This window comes from Tetrao urogallus (genome assembly GCF_951394365.1).
Source record: "Tetrao urogallus genome assembly, chromosome: 6".
Taxonomy (NCBI): domain Eukaryota; kingdom Metazoa; phylum Chordata; class Aves; order Galliformes; family Phasianidae; genus Tetrao; species Tetrao urogallus.
In genome coordinates, this window is record NC_136819.1 from 19,610,652 (window position 1) to 19,630,626 (window position 19,975).

Below are 19,975 nucleotides of genomic sequence, written 5' to 3' on the forward strand. Positions count from 1 at the left end.
TTGTTCCAGGTCCTGTGGTCGCAGCAACAAGAACTTCTTGTACGCATTCTCTGTTAGTTGTGTCTTCCTGGAAAATTTCTCCTGTCCCAGTACTTAAAGATGGAATCGTTCCTGCTGTGGGGCATGGCAGTGTTTTTACTGCATCTATTTTTTTCTAATCTCAGTCTCATATTTTACTATTTTTCTTGCTCTACTCTATCAGACTCTTTTTCAGTGCCTGTAGGATTTATGAGTTCTTGAAGAAACAAACTACTCTCCATTCTTCTTCAGAAGGAAAAAGCATTTCATTTTTAGCTCCACACAAACAAATTACAGTTCTGGGGAGGAGACAGAGGGAGGAGAAGTTCAACTGTTTCCTGTTGTCTTTTTCACTTATGGCTGGCAGTTTCAGGCAGTGGATATCTGTTATGGGGGTGCTGGGTAGGTCTCGTGCTCCACTTCTGAAACTGATGTCATATCTGAGATACTTCCCTCTCGGCACTCCGGCAGCCAGTGAGGTCTCTGCTTGAAAGGAAACGTCTGTAGAACCTGGTCCTGCTGACTCTCTCCCCTCTGATTGGGTTATAAGCAATATGACCCGTGGGCAATGCCCTGGAGAAAGTCCACATGGGAGTCTCCAGATGGGGAAAACACATGAATGCATAGTGATAAGTCTCCCCTTAGATGCAATTTTGCGTTCCGGTTCCTCGCTTAAGCTTGAGCTGAGACTTTGAAGATGCCTTGAGCAGCTGTCTTCATTTACTGTTCCTTGAATCTTGACTACTTGAGGGCTCCTCCGTATGAGGCTCTGTGAGAGGTAACCTGGGAAATGAGTTTGTCAGAAACTTGTTATTATTAAATGTGGGTCTGTATTTGCTCCTGGAATTTCTAGGAGTTGTATCTAAAAAGCTTGGCAGGAAGCTGGCACTTCAGGTGGGAAAAATCCCATAAAAAGCTTAGAGGTTTTGGGTCTAAATGCTGAGAAACATACAGCTGTTTAAATCAAGCCTATAAAAATAATTTAGTGTCTATTTGAACTATAATGTTCAGTAAAGCATTTTCCTGTTAATAACAGGTTTTCTGACCACAGCTGTATTCTTGTTATGGGAGTCATGAGTTGCTTAGCATAATCTGCCTTCATTTGAAATATCCCCTTATGTCTGGGGATATGTGTTGGAGTCAGATTCACATGAGGGCTAACCACAAGTGGAGTTCACTTAGGAACCTTCCAATTTGCCACGTTTGAGAGGCAAAACCTTCAGAGGAGCACCATGGCTTTGTGGCTTGCCGGAGTTGTGGGTTCCTGCAGGAGTTCATGACTTCTGTGTCTGTCCTTGAGGGTGGCTGGATGCTAGAGATGGCTTTGCTCTTACAGAAGTTCTCTCTGACTCAGTGGCTGCAGGACAGCTGATACTGGCTGTGGCCTCCCAGCTTTCATATGCAGTTGCTAGTACACAGCTAGGTTCCTGTAGTAGTTTAGTAATTGTGAGCTGTGAAGTTACAGTCTTTATTCAGAGTTAGAGACTCCTTACAAAGAAATGCATTTTGTTGGAGCTTGTTCTCTTTGTGTTAAATGACAGAGCAGTTTATGATCACAACCTTGTTTGTCAGTTAAGGCAAAGCTTAGCTGACCTGTCACTTTCTGTGAGGAAACTGATTGTGCCTTTGTATCTCTTACTTTGGGAAGTATGGAGTAGTGGAACAATTCAACTTGACTGCAGTGTCCCTGTTGCTAAAGCTCTTTCTCACTCCCAATCTGTTTTTGTAGGTGAGGATCGCATTGACAGCCTGTCTGAAATTTGGGATCACTACTTCACTGAGACTCTTCCTACACTCCAGGCAATATTCTATCCAGTACAGGTAATCTTAATTAACATAATGACAATTCTGCTAACAGTACAGGGAAATGTCTGTTTTGGAAGAACTGGCTAGTGGCTAAGCAGGTCTCAAAACCTTGGAGCTAAATCTTAGAGGAAGTAGCATTTGCCCAGACCCAGATCAGCATTCATTTTTAAGGACTGCTAAAATCTACTGGGCAAGTACAGTCTTCTGAGCTCTTATTTCCCTCTGTCTACCCTGTCTGTGCCTAGCTAAGCTTGTATCTCTAAATTATTGGATTACTTGTCTAGATTGAAGCTCTGGACTGTTTGCTGAAAGTAGGTTCGTCTGTTTCTAAATATTTGGAACTCCAGTACAGATGATAGTGCTGACGATTTGCCTTCAGGGAAGGAAATATGAAGATCAGATCATGAGCAAATGTCTTACTCGTCCAAACTACTTTTGGAGTGTTTATGTCCAAGCTGTGTCTTTGGAAAATTCTCTGTTAGCGTTTTTAAAGCTTTGGTAAAGGGGCAAGTAAATCTCTAAGGACAAGTGGACAATTAAGTGTAGGACTTATGTATACTGGGTATTTTAAATCTGAGTATCCCATCAGAAGTGTCGGGCTCTCAGTTTTTCATGTGGTCAAAGTTTCTGTATGAGAAATCTGGATACCTTCCTAGGCTATTTTGATCTTCTGTCCTGTGATGAGTAGACATTCTGAGAAATGCTAGCTGCCTTCTCTTGACTTCTGGCTGTCCACAAGATATATTTTCTGGAAAAGGGTCTTTTAGTTATATTCCCTTTGTTTTCTTTGGAAGGCAGCATGTAAAGCTCAATTTGCCCTTTTCCTCTAATCCTTTTAAAGCTAGCATCTCCTAGAAGAGCAAAGCCCTTCTATAAAGACAAATGCTAACCTTTTTACTGTTTATTTTTGTTCTTTCCTTGCTGCAGAAGCTTAAAGGTAGGTGTTTGGCAGCTGAAACTGTGCACTTCCAATATGCTCCCTTTGCAACTAACTCACAGTCATGGAGTGATGTCATCTATTTATGTGACAGTTTGTTTGCTCTGCAGTTACCTGTGCACTGTAGAAAGAACTGAGCTAACTGTTATGTGATACCTGCAAATAATAATTCTTAGCTTACCAGAAAAATCTGCTTCAGTGCAAAGACTACTGCACAGTAGTAGCAGCTTTTAGAATTTGGTAGCGATTAAACTGAGTATGGGATGCTGAGATTGTTTGAAATATTAACTTTGCAACGAGATAGACACTAAGAAAGTTTTTGTCAAAGATTTTTCACAGAAACTGCTAGGGAAGTATTGTTGTTTCACAGATGAAGAACTGAAATGTAACAGACAGCGTACTTAAAACTTTGCAAGCACCTATGTCCTACATAGAGTTATGGATTTGACTCTCCTGGATACATCTAAGCACCTGACTCTTAAGTCCTAGGTTACAATTAAGCGAGTTGCTGGTGCAGCAGGGAACTAATGAATTTTGCTCTTATCCTGAGCTAGTGATCTGTTCTCTTGTAGTGATCTGTAGTGATCTGGTTTTTCCTATAAATAAGAAACTGTATGTAGCATTTATCTGACGTATTACCAAATGTAAGAGATCATCTAGCAAATCTCTTTCACCAAGCTGCTGTTCTTCATGCGCTATTCCAGTAACTGAGAAAGTCTGTGTGCTGTTGGTTCCTCAACGTTTGAAACTCCTTTGTTGCAAACACAAATGTACGTGTTTTGTGACTTTTGTGATCCCAGCAGCTGACCATTCAAAATGAAAGTCGGCCAGATATGTGAGCATGTTACTGGTGGCAGTGACCAGAAGTAACTTTGTGTCTCAACTAAGTTTGAACGTGAGGCTCGTAGCTGTTGCAGCAGTATGACCTTTAAGCGGCCAAGTGGGTTAAATTGCTGTACAGAGGAAAACTATGTAAACAGGTCACTGACTTTAATATAATTGCAGCTGTTGATGTAACCAGTTGGTGTGGAAAAAGAATAGCAAGTCTTGTTTTGTTTGGCACAGCGGTATGTTTGCATTTTGAAATGAGATATGAAATTAATGGGGCTAAACCACATGGGATAAATAAAAAGTGTGCAGCTGCTGAAATACAGTTTGGAGATGAACATGAGCCAGACTGTTCTACACCTTGATGTTTCTAAGCACTCAGTGATGGTTTAAAAACAGTAAAGTGCTTTTACAGTGGCCATGCTGCCTGCCACCCCTCTGCCTTTAGATCGTATTTACATATTGATGATGCTGTTAATTATGACATTAAAACCATTATGAATTAATAATTAACTGATCTTAATTCCTTCCAGCTAAATATTTGCCTCAGTGAGTATGTTACGGATACTATAAAATGGTTACAAAATGGAGTGCAGGTTAGGGATTAATGTGTTGGGGAGAATAAGGAAAACTTTAGGCCGGGAGGTAAGCAGGGCCAGGAGGAAACTTTTTGCTGTTAAATGGGTCAAGATAAAGTCACGTGTACCTTCTGCCTAGCAGAAGGAAATGTAGTAACACTAGAATGCTCGATGGGGTCCAAAGATGTCTGGTGTGCTTAGAAACAGAACTGTGTCTTCACTTGGTAAGCTAACTCACTTGTTGATGCTGAAGGTTACAGTATGCTTTGTGGAGGAAATCAAAGCTGTTGTCTTCATTTTGTCTTTTTGCTTTTAAAAGATGCTGATACAAGCAGTCCAACTAGCTTTGTTTTAGCCTAAATCCTAAAATCTATAGTTGACTGCATTGTGGATTTTTGTCTTACTAGCCGGATCTGTCTGCTCAGCACCTGCACTTTAGACACAGAACGGAGGTATAGGCTTGATTAAGGAATATTCTGTGCTGAGCTCTTTCCCTACAAAATCTTTAGTGGTTTCTCAGCTCCAAGCATCAAAAGCACCAACTGCATCCACCCTGGCCTTCAGGTGTTTGTGACCAGATTGGCTGCCAGTTGGGTTTTATGAACACTTTCACCCTTCTGGTGAAATACGGGCCCCTTTTTGGCTTTACTCCAAGCCTAGCAACACATAACGTAAGATGTTACTCTTTTCAAAACTTACGTGGGACAGAGACTGAGTAGGAAGCTGTCAGCACCAGAAGTCCTCACACTGAGCAGCTGGGGGTGCTTCACCACAGCAGCGATGGGCAGGATAGGCCCGTTCTCTCTATGTATATGCATGTGTTGTTGTGGTGCTCCCATATTCCTTTACCAACTCTTGAATTTTTGCCTTCTCTGTTTTCTAGGGTCAGGAGTTGACCATCCGTCAGATTGCTCTTCTTGGTTTCAGAGACTTGGTCTTGCTAAAAGTGAAGTTGGAAGAAATTCTTCCTCTGGTCCAGACAAAGCTTCCAGCTTCCATTGTCCAGATGCTATTAATTCTACAGGTGGGAAGCTTCTGGTTTTCCTTGTTTTGCTCTGTTTGAGACTCTTGTCCTCACCCAACTGATACAAACTTTGGAAAGGAGAGTGGGGAGAGCAGAGGGTGAGGTTAAGGGGAAGATATGTGGTCTTCTGTGAGAGTGCTGAATGTAAAAATGAAAGCTGACTTTCAATGGTTAATGTCCTGAGCTTTCCTGGCAGTTGATAAGGATAGGTCTGTGAAAGGGCCCAGTTCTGCTCTTGTTTGCATTTTCCTTGGTACTTTGTCTCTCCAGCTAGGGACAGTCCCTGTAGTTTTCTAATTTCCTCATAAGTTTCCCAACTTCTGTGAACACGTAGGTCTCCTGATTTGTCAGCTTTTTAATGACCCAGCGAGTCTCTTTATACGGGTAATAAAGGCATTGGAAGGAGTATTGCCTGCTGGCTCCCTAGTACCTTCCTCTTTCCTAAATGGGATGCTGAACCCTCTCTATGAGAGAAGGAATATCTTTATGGTAGCATGCAAAATGGTGCAGGTTTTCCAAGGGCATCTTGCAAGGAACGCAGACTTCTTGTGAGGACTGTCTTTTATAATCAGGCTTGAAGAAAATGGAATCCTTGTCTTCCAAGCAGGACGTGTATGGCCAAGTTTACCTTTTTCTTTAATATTGCTCAGCCTGGCAGTCCTGAAAAATACCATAATCCAGGTAGCTGTTTGGGCTCTTCTCACTTTAATTTCTCTTCAGATATACCTTATGATGATTGATGGGGAGTAAACCTTGCTGAAGTATGTATGATCGAAGTTGCACAGTATCTAAGCTAGTATTTCTGTGCAAGTTGTCGCTCAATTCAGGTATCCCCTGTGACCCAGGCTGTAATAGCAGGAAATATTAGAGTGCTAGCTCAATTTCCATAAAATATCATAATAAAAAGAGTCGGGGGCAAAGAGAATCTTAGTGACACATCTGAGAAAGAAAAGCCTACTGAGGGTTTGCAGCAAGCTAGTCTGTGGACACTCTCTGAAATTACAGTTAAATTACTTAGTTACAGTCTTTCATAACTGTAAGCTGAACTAGAGAGGGTGCTTCTCCTGTAAGCCTGTCTTAAGGAAAGAGCAGGGCTTTGCCCAAGCTGTGATAAGGCATTTCCGCAGAGATATTTCCTGGCAGGAGTGCTTGGGTATAGCGGTGTTTCTGTAGTTATTCTGTGTAAATCTCATGTTACTGTAGCTTGTTTACTATCCCTTGGTCATTTAAAAAAAAAAAAAGTCTCTTGGCAGTCTGACTATGATTCGAACAAGGAGGCTGGTGTGATCAGCATGCAAGTCTCCATTTTGGCTCTTCAGCTGTGTTCCTTTAAGTTCTGTACTGATATGGCTGTGATATTCCAGAGCCAAGATATTTGGACTTTAGTAGAAACTTACTACAGATGGGTAATGATGGCTCTTTAATTTCAACTTTAAATTTCAGAGTGTCCATGAACCTGATGGCCCCAGTGAGAGCTACCTACAGCTGGAAGAATTGGTCAAGCAGGTGGTGTCACCATACTTAGGTTTGTGTGAGGACCACAGCTTCTCTGGTAGCACCTGCTTGCTTGGTAAGACATGCAACAGCGTACGGAAGCTCTTTTAAACAGTTTGTGTGGTACCAAGGTTGGCTAATAGGATGCAGGGCACATCTGTGCTAGAAAGGAAGTGCTGCATGACTCCAGGAGAGAGGAAACAAAGGTTAAAGCACCCTTAAGAATGTCCTGGTTAACATATTTCTGAATGTAGATCTTTTTGATCTGCTTTTCATTTTCCACTGCATACAAGTGCGAAATCCCCACTTTCTGGAGGCAGGCTGGATTTTAAAGTCTGTGCCTGAGGTGCTTTTCTCCCCCTGTTGCACTAGTGAAATTGCATGTTTCTTGTCTACCTGCTTCCTGTTCCTACCGGCTCACCTGTTTTCACTACCTTGATTCCAGCAGTTACTGTTGCATCTGCCACTCTTTGCAAACTGCTCACTTGCCTATTCATCTTGAGGGATTGTTTTAACTTTTGCATGGACTCTTCCATGCATTTGAGCATTCTGTTTGGGGGGGAAAAAAACAACATGATTTATTTAAACCGTAGATAAACGGAGCTAGGAGAGAGAACTATCACGTCACTTCAGAAAGGTGATGGTCATAGTGGAAAACCTCTACGTATTCTACGTATTATTCAAGAGCCCTGCTAATAAGCATGGCCTGTGAGAAATAGATTAGCTAAGAAATAGATGTGGCAGTGCTGTTTAGGTAACCAGAAAGATTGAAATGAAGTAAATGAAGAAAGCTCTAGCCCTGCACTGTTTTGTGGTACTTTATAAGCTGTAGCCTCTCCTTTGATACAGACTTTGTCTAGATGAAGGCACAGGCTATTCTGTGTTATACCTTAGCAGCACAGGCAGAATATGGTCTTATGGTAGAATGGTTCATCAGGGCTCGGATGCTCTCTGTCTTTAACAAACTCCCAGCCTGTAGTGCTGGGGAAGTGTAACTGCCTGACCTATACTGAAGTTCCTAGCTAGCCTGGATTTCTGCCAGTGAGCAAAGTATTGGTATCATAAAAACAAAATTCACGTCAACTTTACAAGGCCAGTTCATGTGCCTTAAAATCATTGTATGTCCTTTTTTTTTTTTTTTAAGCTGTCATTTACTTCTGTGTATTTCCAAGGTGGCCTTTTGCCCCTGCTCCACCCTATGCTGAGCAAAGAGAAGTAACTTTTCATTGCATTACACAGCAGAGACAGAAAGAGCAGCGTTTTCCTGCAAATAAGCTTCTGTGGTGGTAGTTTCATCTAGCAATTGCCGCTTCCTACCAGATTTCTCTCCCTTCCCCTCTCCTTTCTGTCACTTATTTTGCTTTCTCAGAGCTGGTGTATTCTGTCACTAGGCAGCTGGTAGTGATGGAGAGTCCCAGTAGATTCCCTGCCCTACAGTGGCTCTGTGGTGCCTTTCTGTTGGGCTTTGGATGTGTTTGCATTCTCAGTAGATGCTGTGGAGTCCAAACTGCTATCTGGAACACAACCTTCAAGTTGCGTTGGTTTTTGAGAAGTGCAATTGAGGAAGATTGAGGTCACAGCTGCGAATAAACATAAGGCTTTGGCCTTCAAGGCTGCAGTATGTTAAACTTGATTTAAGCTGAGAGAGGAGAGCAGTAGGAATAGGTGTGTGTGTGTGTGGGGGGGGGGGGGGGGGAGGAGGGGGGGGAAGAGGACAACAGCTTGCAGAGTGGATTTGGGGAAGGGAACTTCCCCTGCTGAAGTGACAAATCACAAAGTCTAGGTGGAGCAAGGGGAAGCAACTTGCATCACACAGCCTGACTCGGATGCCGGAGTCTGTGGCCTGTTTCATTCTGAACTCTGTAGTTCACCCTGCTTTGGTGGAAACATAATTACTTCAGTTGAATTGTATTCCTTTCACTGTGCTTGTTACTCTCCTGTTGTCCACTCTACTTGCTTACTCTGCGTAATTAGTCGCTACCTGAGCAGTAAGGACAGTGTGCTGAAGGGATCCAGTTGTCTCAGAAACAATGTTTAAATTATTAATACAGGAAAAAAAAAACATTCCTGCTATTCATCCTTTATATTAAACCTAGCATCACAGCTTATTTGAGTTTGCCTCCAAAATAATGCCTTAAAAGCTCTTCCCAGTTCATGTTCCTGGCTATAGCACAGCAAAGCAGACTTTTTTTTAGTTAAACTATGCATGATAGTTCCTTTAAGAGAGCATCTTCTCTGGCTGTTGGCAACAGGCCATCCATTATAGGTGAAATGACCTTCTTTCCATTCTGAAACCCATGAGAACACACAAAATAATCTTTGAGTTCTCTGCCAGCTCTTTTGTCTTCTGTGCCATGATGTGGTTGTGGTTCAGCTACTGTGTGTGCTGGATCGTAGCTCTGGGCAATGAGGTTTGGAGGCGTTAAACTGAGATGCCATTCTCCCTGGAGGACTGCTCCAAGGAGGATTTCAAATGGGAAAGGTCATAGGAGGTCAGAGTGTTTTATTTCAGCACTCTGCTGATTTGTTCTTCTCCTCGTGTCAGATTTTTCTTTCAGGATGGAGTTCTGTGCCTTGCAGTTCTTATGGCAACTTGACACAGTGCATTACGTAGCATTGTTTTTGTGTTCCAGTGTGTGGCAGGGCCCTGCTCCGTAAGATAAGCACAGCATCAGGGGAGAGACGAAGGATAGATGGCTAAGAAGCATCAGACTGTGGTCTGTTTTCTGCAAGCCATCAGTTCACAGCTGGAGGTTGTGTGAGAATCATAGAATTGCTCAGGTTGGAGAAGACCTTAAAGATCAATGAGTCTGATCATGACCTAACCCTAACAACCTTCCATTAAATCTTCTCCCTGTGCACCACATCCAAATGGTTTTTAAACACATCCAGGATTATGACTCAACCACCTCCCACGGAAGGCTCTTTCAGTGCTTAACAACCCTTTCTCTAAAGAAGTTTTTCCTGATATCCAACCTTAACCTCCTGTGGGGCAACTTAGGGCCATTTCCCCTTGTCCTGTCACCAGTGAGAAGAGACCAGTCCTGCTCTCACTGTAGGCACCCTTCAGATATTGGAAAAGAACATTAAGGCCTCCCTTTTTCCCCAGACTGAGCAGCCCCAGTTCCGTCAGTTGCTCCTCCTTTCACAAGCCTTGTTGCCCTTCTTTGGACCTGCTCCAGCCTCTGTGTCCTTTCTGTACTGAGGTGTCATAACTGAACACAATACAATGGGTGAGGCCTTGACTTAGGGCAGGACAGCCCTAGTCCTGCTCACCGCAGCATTCCTGATACAAGCCAGGATGGCCTTGGCCACCTGGGCACACTCCTGGCTCATATTCAGCTGACTGTCCCTTAGTACACTATGGTCCCTTTCCCTTAGGCAGTTTTCCAGCCATTCCTTCCCAAGCCTGCAGGCTTGCTTGGGGTTGCTGGGAACAAAATGCGGGACCCAACACTTAGCCCATGGTATTCTGTACCTTATCCATATATACTAGCATAGGGGGCTGTGTTCAAGGGATAATGTCAATGGTTTATGGGCTGGTCCGGCCCAGTTCCATGACCAGCAGGGCGGAGGGAACTGCGGATCAGCACCTCTGGGAAAGGGGAAACAGGGGACCCCAAAATACTTGAAAACAACAGCACTAATCTGAGGTGGAACAAATGATTTTACTAAATATAGTACTAGTAAAATACAATGAGAGAGAGTCTGTCTGAATTGTATAGACCTCACCACAATGCTGGCGTGAGAAGTGCAGTCCAGTTGAGTGACTGAAGTGCAGATGGTGAAGCGCAGGCAAAGAAGAGAAATCAAGTGACCTTGCATGGAGTTATATCTCCTTGCTGACCGCAAAGCCTCCTGGGGAAATGTTCTTCTCCGTCGGATGAACTTTCGGCAACTATCAAACCCCACCCCCCAGTGCATTACGTGATGTTATGGTGTGGAATACTGATGACCAAAAATCATAAAACCATGACAGATAACAAATCTTACTCTTAAAGACAGAGGCAAAGATGGCATTGAGTACCTCAGCCTTATCCTGATCATTGGTCACCAAGTTGCCCTCGGCATGCAACAGGGGATGGAGATTCTCTCTAGCCCTCTTGTTGTTGATGTATTTATAAAAATATTTATTGTTGTTCTTTACCTTAGTGGCCAAGTTCAGTTCTAGCTGGGCTTTGGCTTTTCTGATTTTCTCCCTGCATATCTTTACTGTATACCTGTACTCATTGTAAGTAGCTTGCCCGCTATTCCAGAAACTATAAACTTTCCTTCTGCTCTGGTTCAGCCAAAGATCTCTGTTCAGCCAGTCTGGCCTCTTTGCCTGTTGGCTTGTCTTCTTGTGACTTGGGGATGATCAGCTCCTGCACTTTCATAATAACTTCCTTAAAGTATTCCCAGCCTTCCTGGGCTCCCATGATCTCCAAAACTACCTCCCAAGGGACCCTCTCAACCATAGTCCTAAAGAGGTTAAATTCTGCCCTTCAGAAGTCCAAGATGACAGCTCTGCTGACTCCCCTCAGTGATTCAGCAAGGATTGAGGAAATCTGGCATCTCATGATCACTATGCCCCAGATGGCTTCCAACCTTTACATCCCCTGCAAGACCTTCTCAGTTAACAAACAGCAGGTTCAGGATTTTGCTTCCTCTTGCTGGCTCCTTCACTAGCTGTGTCAGAAAGTTATCTCCGCACACTCTAGGAACCCCTGGGGCTGTTCCCTATCTGCTGTATTATAAATCCAGCAGATGTCTGGGAAGTTGAAGTCCCCCACAAGAACAAGGGAGAGAGACTTCACCCAACTGTCTGAAAAGAGCTTTATCCACCTCTTCATCTTGGCTGGGTGGCCTGTAGCAGACTCCTGTGATAATATCAGTCTTATTGACCTTTCCTTTTTTTTCTGATCCATAAGCTCTCAACCCTATTATCACCATCATTCATTTCTGTACACATTTTTTCTTAACATAGAAGGTTACACCACGGCCTTTCCTGCCTTGCCTGTCTCTTGCAAAATGTTGGTAGCTATCCATTGCAGCACTCCAGCTGAGTGAGTAATTCCAGAGTCATTCCACCATGTTTCCATGATGGCCTCCAGCTCCTCCTGTTTATTATCCATGCTGTGTGCATTAGTGTAAAGACACCTGAGCTGGGCCCCCTGTTGAGTGGCTGTAATCATAATACCCTCATGACCGTACTCACGTGTTTCCATAGTCACCAAGCTCACACCAACCGTCGTGTTTTTCCTACAAAGGGGTGAGTTGTCCTCCTTAATCAAGACTCAAGACTGTGGGATCTCATTAGCACATCCCTCTCCTACAAGCACTGGGACGTTACATACAGGTTCCATTCTAGTGATCTCAGTTACACCTCCCCCCCCCCTGTTTAAAGCTCTTTTAGTGAACTTTCCCAATTCCTGTCTTAAGACCCCTTTATGCTGGTGAGAGAAGCCACTCCTATCAGTTACCAGCAGGCCTGGTCTTGTGCAAACAGAGCAGAGGCCAAAAAAAGAGTTGCAGACTGTTCTTAATTTCCCAGGGGACTGTGATTACTGGATAGAGCAATCAAAGGAGGAAAAGTAAAGCAATAAATCTATGTTCAGAGTTCAGCCTAACTTTTTTTCTGATTATCGTAAAGAATTTTACTTCAGTTTCACAAAAATCATCTGCGGATAGTTTTTCCTCAGAAGAGTTAGGTCATCCCTCACCTGAAGAGAAGAAACATTGATAAATTCTCCACTATGCATTCCTGTTTCAGTACCTGTTCAGTCCTGTGTAACCCATTTCTACAACAAACCTGATCTTGAAGGAAACCTCTACTAAAGGAAGATCCACAACTTTTGTGTGGTTACGTGCAGCCCTTATTGGCATTAGATTGCCTGGCTTAATGTCTTAAAAATGTCTGCTGCTGTTGTGGGGAGAAAATAAGAGCAAGACCTCTTGTTTCCTGCTCAGTTATCCTATCTTAACCAGGTACAGCTTCTGGCTAAATACTTGGTGGCAAGAGAAGGAAGAATTCTGACCTCTTCCGCTGAGACCTGTCAGCTATGCTATACATTTCCAACACGTGTTTCTGTGGAATCTCATCAATTTCACTGTGACAGCAGGAGACAGGGCCATTCTCTAGTGCTGTAAAGTCAGATAACACCCATGGCTATCTGAGATGAAATTGGAGCATTCTGGCCTGTAACTTATTTCACGCTGCTATCACCTTCCTCTTCTCCCCTCTGTCCTAACTCCTGTGGAATGTTATGGTCAGAGATTGGTCTAGGTTATCAAACCGGCTGAGACACTTAACCAGGTGTGTTCCTAAGTCCACCAATGAAATTCTGCTGATATCTTGTTCCTAGCACTTCTGCTGAGCTGTGTGTACAGAGCTATGCAGGGAGCTGCCTTCTGGATGGGAAACAGCTTGGCGTCTGGATCCAAGCAGTAGCCACTGAAGTGTCAGAATAGATCTTCACAAACTTCAGGTTCTTTGCTGGCCAGGCCTAGTTGTGCTCTTTCAAATTAAATGTTTGGAAAGCAAAAGCATAGATGCAGGAAGTACTTTTCCTCAGGTGTATGATGTGTTTGGCTAATGTGTCAGCAAAGAGCTGTGCATCATGCTTTAGTAGAAGTGGAGATTAAAATCTGGCTCCTGTAATGTGTGAGTGACCTGAGCATCTCTTTCAGAAATAGAAATAATGACTTAAGAGCTCTGCCTCCTTAACATGTGGGTGACAGTGGCTTAAGAGGAGCTGGAGGGGGGGTTTCAGGTCCCTGCGATGTACTGGGGAGCACGCTGATCCCTTTCTTAGGCAAATCTTCCCACAGATCATTTCTTCTCCATGATGGCAGGCATTGCTCTTCTAACTGCTGCAGTATTTAAGACAGTGTGTTTAAGGGACGTTCAAGAATTTCAGAGGTACAATCTAAGGCTAATGGAGTAGGAAATCAGATGGAACTGAAACATGAACTTCTGGATTATTTGCAATTTCAAGAATGTCCTTTGCCTTGCTCCTTTTTAGCATTCTCTGTTTGTCCCACTTGTTTGACTATAGTAGAATAGAAGGGAAGAGGTAAAGCTTAGATTTTTCAGATTTGAAATATGCATTAGGAGTAAAGTTCTACTGAGATAAGAAACCATGGGAGCGTGGGTCTGTGTGCAGTGTGGATGCACTCACACTGGAGGCTGCGTGGTCTGGGTGAGCTGTGGCTGTGCAGTGGCAGTTTGGGCCCCAGCTCACACAGGCTTCACGTCTGCCTGGTCTGTGGATGTTTTGCAATCCAATCCCTGCTTAGTTCTGGGCTGAGCTGAAGAGCGTCTTCTGTCCTTGCAGCGTATCTGGGTTACGGTGGTTACTGCAGTGTGGTCAAACTCAGGACCTTTGCTTTACTTTTGCACACAGCAGGCAGCGTTGTACTCCTATTCTCATGCTGATAAAGGCTTGGGGAGAAGAGCGTGGTCTTGTGCAGTGTTGCTGCTAGTGCTCGCTTCAATACCAGCAGATTTTACAGTCTCTCAGATTGTAGTTAGATTTTGAAATCTGGATAATGTCAGATGCTGAAGCACCAACACATGCATCAAATCTGTAAAGTCTCCTCCTCAGTGAGCGTGTGTAAAGGTGTATGTAAGAACACAAGTACACACATAGCACGGGAGCCTCAGAACTGATGAATACAGCCTGGTTGGTTGGACTGCAAACAACTACAGTAGTTGAAGAGCGCTTGTTAGCCATTCTGCCACAGAACACAAGGATGTACCAGAAGGGAATGTCAGGACCAATTTTTCCAGTTTATGTGCAGGGATGGTTGCCAGGCTTGGCAGGAGCAATTTTATGTTATTGCTTCCTACAGTGTTCTTGTATTCAATGGACTTTAATCTCCCAAGTCCTCTGGCTTGGCTGTTTAGCGGCACTAAAAGTATACACATGCAGTGGCACTTCTTTCTCACGGGAATATTTTTATTTATTTATTAAGTGAAGCTCAAGCCATGGCTATGATTTTTCATTTTCCTGTGTATCCTGGCCTCTTGGGAAGGGCTGCAAGCTGTGCCTGTTTAAATAGAGCATATTTTCATTTTAAATGTGCTGTTTAGAATTGGAGAAAAGCAAAGATTTTGCCCTGGAAAATCTGCAGCAATGGAGTCAAGAGAATTTACCACTTTTTTGCTTGGCTCAGATTCATCTTCTCAGGCCTCTCCTAAGCCAAGAAACCTCTGCATAGATAAAACTGTTGCAAGATAGACATAATGTAAGTATTAATTTGTGGAATTACATTGTGGTGAACACAACATCAGAAAGCTTCTGCGTTCCCTTTCTCCTCTGTACCAATGAACTGAGCAGCCCATAGCAGTGGCTGTGTTCCTAACCTAGATAGGAGGTGGGCATCAAAGTGCTTGAGTAAGTCATGTTGCAAGTAAATAACTACCCCACCATTGGCTGCTTTTTTGGGGGGGATCAGCACTTGACCTTTTTGACAACAGTCAGCAAAGAAGCCCTGATAAGTAACGTGCAATGTGGAGAAATATTTGCTGCTTGGACTCCCATGTTATTTGGGTCTCATTGACACCAGACCAATTTTCACAGCCTAGGTGCAGACAGCACCAGTGATGCTGGTGCTGTGCTGCAGTGCTGCTGTGCTGCTACCAGCAGCTGCAGGGAGTTATGGGAGTGCTGGTGTGGTTCCCTTTACATGACCTTTCTCTGATGACCAACACCATCACTTGCTGTACTTGAGCTGCAGTGGATGCATAGGGAAGATATCAACCGCAACCAGCCTCAAACTTACTTGCACAAAGTGAAATCTTCTGAATGTGTTACTGAAAGCACAAGGGTGAAGTGTTGTCATTATCTGGCTGCTGTCAGTGGTGGAGTTTTGGCTGCTCCACCATTCCTCCTTGTAACGACACTGAGCTGGTTTTCTGCCTTTCTTACTGATGCAAGCTTTCAGAGCTGTTTCATAACCTTCAGAGAACAGCGCATTGCTTTGCTTTTTGTTATCTCTTATGCTCTGCAGTCTTGCGGGAAGTCTCCTACATGATCTGAAAGACTTCTGACCTTAGGACATGAAATCCTGCACTTCAAGGAAGTTGGTGAGATACCCAGTGTGGCTGCGAGCTGAGTCCCCTCTGTGTCTTGCAGCCAGCCTAACAGCTTGGACAAAGCTTTGCCTCTGCCCTGTTGCTCATTCCTGCCTCCTTTTTTTTTTTCTTCCCAGAGAGACGGTACTCCAGATCCCGTTCCAAAGCTGGTGGACTGAGTTACTCCTCCCACCTGGTTGGCAGTCGGCAGCCCAGTGAGATGGCCCTGACACCTCTGACGGAGCAGGAGGGTGAGGCTTATCTGGAGAAGTGTGGTAGCATCCGTCGCCACACTGTTGCCAACGCTCACTCAGATATTCAGCTCCTGGCGATGGCCTCCATGATGCACACAGGCATGGTGATCGAGGAGTCGGACAGCAATGATAAATGTCTCCTCCTGCAGCCCAGTTTCAGCCACAGGCAGTGCTCCAGCGAGCCCAGTATTGCTGATGGGCCTGAAGGAGGCATGGCAACAGGCAGGCAGGACTCAGCAGAGCTGAACTGCACATCAGTCAGCTAGAAGAAGTCTCTCTGAGGAGAGGAGGAGAGTATGTGCTAAGCTGGACAAATGCTCCTGTCACCCCCGCTGGAAAAAAAGGAAAATTGGGGTTTTGCTCCTGGTAGTGAAATGGCCTTGGATGATCTAATGTCTCTTTGGGAATGCTCTCCAGACTTGTTTTCCTTGCTTGTGATTGTTGTTGACAGAGGTAACAGCCGGCTCCCGATTGAGGGTGGTGGGCTGCAAAGTTGAACGTTGCTGTTTACCTTCTGTAAGCTCTTTTACTGTACTAACCTAAATCTTCTGGCCTCAGGTTTCCTTCTGTTTCTTTGGTATGACGCAGATGAGCCTCTTTCTGCTTTTGTCTTTCCTGGTTTTGTGCTACTTGTTTGCATCAGTGGATCCTGTGCTTAATGTTCTTTGCTTCTGTAGTTGAAGTGGTGACTAAGGACTACCTTTTTCTCTTTTGAAGTTGAACTCAGGGATAAAACCACTTGGATCTTGCAGAAAGATCTGTTTGGATTGCTTGAGAGAAGGAGATCCTTCACTTGCTTCCCACAAGTGTGGGGGGAAGAGAATCTTGAAGAAACCAGCTTTTTTTAGCCCACACATGAACAGAACTGGATACGTATGGAGTGCCAGCTGAACCCTTCCAATGTGCTTTATGTAGTTCCAGTAATGTCTTTAGTGTTGATGTTATAAATCAAGCACCAAGGAGAAAGGTATAAAGTGAGAGCGAATACAGTCCTGAGCATCCCAGTATTTGGCATCAAATTGCTATTTAAGTTCTGGGGTGGTGCAGCTGTAATGAAAGGAGAAATCTAAACAAGTCCCTTCAGAAAGGGAAAGCCCATGCATTTATATCGGGAGAAAGCTAAAGGTGCTTCTCCAGGATGACTGTCATGAGTGCAGAGCAGGAGATGACTTACAGGGCTTCTTCTTTGAACTGCTGTGGTACTCCCTGCACTTGCAGGATTCGTGAGACCAGAGATAAGCAGCTGGGTGCAGAACGGAGCGCTGTCCTTGTAGCACATTTGTGAAGTGCTTCTGACCTCCAGTGGTATCTCGCTCAGTGAGCATTTCTTTAAGATGAAGTGAGGACTACGTGTAGTCTTTGTTCCTATTTTTGTTTTGAAGATTAGGATTGGGTCCAGGTTGTCAGTGTGTCAGAGTTGCAGTGCCCACTGCATGGCACCGTTTGGTTCTCAACTGCTGCTTCTGTGGGAGCAGAACCGATTTGTTGGAGCAGTCCTCTGGTGCCTCGCTAAGCAGATTTGCAAGTGTAATTACAAGCTTAGAGGTAAACTGAAATGCTGCCTTAAATGTCAAATCCCATTAAAAACGTGGGTATAATACCACAGCCTCTAGAATCCAGTCCCTGTGGTACTGACTGCAAATAAATCTATCCTGACAAGGGAACAGGAAGTTAGGATGAGTCTTCAGGAGATGTTTTTACATATTGTGACGTTAATTGCAGAATTTGCCCCGCTGCCATTGGACATTAAGCACCTTTTATTGCATGGGCTGTACTGAAAGAGCAGCTTGGACCTGCTGGGATTTGACTTTGGTAGTATGTGCTGCAAAAAGCAGTTGGATGGTTATTGTACCACAAAGCACCAGAAAACCCAGCAATGAGCACAAGTCTTGCTGCCTGTGTACATGAGAATATTTCTTTGTCTCCTGTGGCTTGCAAATCTCCAGATACTTGGAAGGGGCTGTGTTTTCTTGTAGTTGGTCACCTGCGACACCCTCGCTGCTGGCCTTTGTAGAAATGCAGTGTTTTTGTCCCTGCTGTAATTATGTGAGAGAGATTGGGTTGTGCTGTTGGCTTCCTAGGAAGGATGTGTCTGGGGAGGCAGGAAGAGGGGGATTTAAGCAGTCCTTCCTTTAAATGGATTCTAGGGGAAGTTGCCTTCTTATTCCTAAATTGGACTGATTGTGCCACCTGATGCTGTCACACGCACTGACTTGCAGCCTTCTCTTGGCCACAGTGTACACGTGGGAAGTGCTGATCCTGCAGCATTTCAGCTCACTCCTGTAAGTGCTTCTCATCTTTTTTACTTCTCATTTCCCTTTTGTAAATGCCCAAAGTTAGCAGCGCCGCCTTCCGTGATGAAAATGAGTATGATTTATTTCCTGACATACTCTTGGATCATCTCTAGGGCTAATAGGAACCCAGTCCTGGTTTTAACTTGAATGTCTTTTGTTTTACATCTATTTATAATTTTGAATAATGTTGATTTTGTACCTGTTACGTTGTGGAAATTTGCACCGAGCCACTCTGAATTGAGCACTTCCCCTGGTTGTTTGGATGTTCTGTTTATGGAGAATTAAAGCTGGTGGCTTTACTTTTTAAACTGAACTAAACTTGTTCTTCAACCAACACGGAGGATCTGGTTGGAACTAGGTTTTCATGGGCATTTGATGGATCTTGAGCCTTTCTTTTGTCAGTGTTGGTACTGCTGCCTTCTTTCCCTCGAGGAAGAGAATGCTGCAGAACTCGGGATGGCTGTGGGCAGTGAGCTGCCCCTTCTGTTGGGGTGCTTCTGAGTGAGGTGGGTTCAGACCCTTCTCTACAGCCTCCTGACTCCTCCAGGAGTTGGGGTCTTAAGGATCTCCACTACCCTGAACTCATACCGCAGTACAGAGCAGCTGCCGATTGCAGCAGTGCTTGAGGAGCCGCTGTTTGAAGCCTCTGTCATTGGGCTTCAGAGCCAACTCCCTCTTATGCCGAGAACCAGTTAATAATTCTTGTGGAATTATTATTATGGACTGCATAGTAACAGCCCCAGTTACCCTGGAAGAAAGACTGGAGTCACAGAATCATTATTTCTGGGCTAAAAGTTTATGAACACATCTGCGCTGGCTCATATTCAAGAGTTTGCAGTTGCTATTGTCACTGGAAAGAGCCCCCCCACTTTTTAACCTCAAAACCTCAGTTCTGTGGGATTGCTCGGGCTCCCGGAACAGTGGACAGTGCTGTACCAGGACAAACTGGAAGGTAATGGAATTAATGTATATTAAATGTCAGTGAGAAACCACAAGATCTTCTTCAGTGTATGACACTTAGGATGATTTATTACCATTATTGCTAAGCAAGCCCTCTTTTCTCCTGTGGGTTTTTAATCCACTTCATACTAAGCAGCTATCGACTAACAGATATTGATGGTCCTTGGTGCAGAAATAGGAAGTCCTTCCTTCTCTCCTGTGTATCTCTAAGAGGCAGCTTCACTATTACAAGGGCTGTCTGCTGCCTTTATTCAGGCTCGGGAAGTGAATGATCATTGATTTGCTGCGTGGTTGCAATAGAAACAAAGGGAAGGGGGAAGCTGTTCTGAAGGAGGGAAACGATGGCACCTGTACTGGAAAGCTCCTGCAAAAGCAGGACATTTGAGTCTAATACTCTGCTCCCGGGCACCAGTGAGCTGAATGAAGATGGTCCTGGGAACTCAGATAAGCATTGGAGACTTTGTGTAATTCTCCTTTACAAGCTTGTGTGGGGGCTGCAGAGAGGAGAGGATTTATTGTGATTTTTCTTCCCTCCCCCACAGTCTCTTCCCAGAAGGCTGGGGAGAACAACTATCATGTACTGAGCATCACTGCTTGTGACAGAACATAGTAGATGGAGAACCTCTAAACAATACAGCCTGGATCTGGCTGTCAGCCTGTCCTGTGGCCCTTAGATGCAAGGCATCTTTCTCCATAGGTTACTTCAGGGAGAAAGAGAGGGCTA

At 44.2% G+C, this 19,975-nt stretch overlaps 1 protein-coding gene across 1 annotated transcript in view; it reads left to right on the plus strand.

Annotated features, from left to right (window-relative positions):
• Positions 1 to 16,263, plus strand: part of PRR5L (proline rich 5 like) — a gene marked incomplete at both ends in the record, with an annotated part of 30,163 nt that extends 13,900 nt beyond the window's left edge. Inside the window, 4 exons of the mRNA XM_079536674.1 lie at positions 1,748 to 1,839; positions 5,051 to 5,191; positions 6,635 to 6,761; positions 15,881 to 16,263. Coding sequence (XP_079392800.1) covers positions 1,748 to 1,839; positions 5,051 to 5,191; positions 6,635 to 6,761; positions 15,881 to 16,263 — 743 coding nt within the window. The remainder of the gene's footprint in view (positions 1 to 1,747; positions 1,840 to 5,050; positions 5,192 to 6,634; positions 6,762 to 15,880) is intronic.
• Positions 16,264 to 19,975: the final 3,712 nt, after the last annotated feature.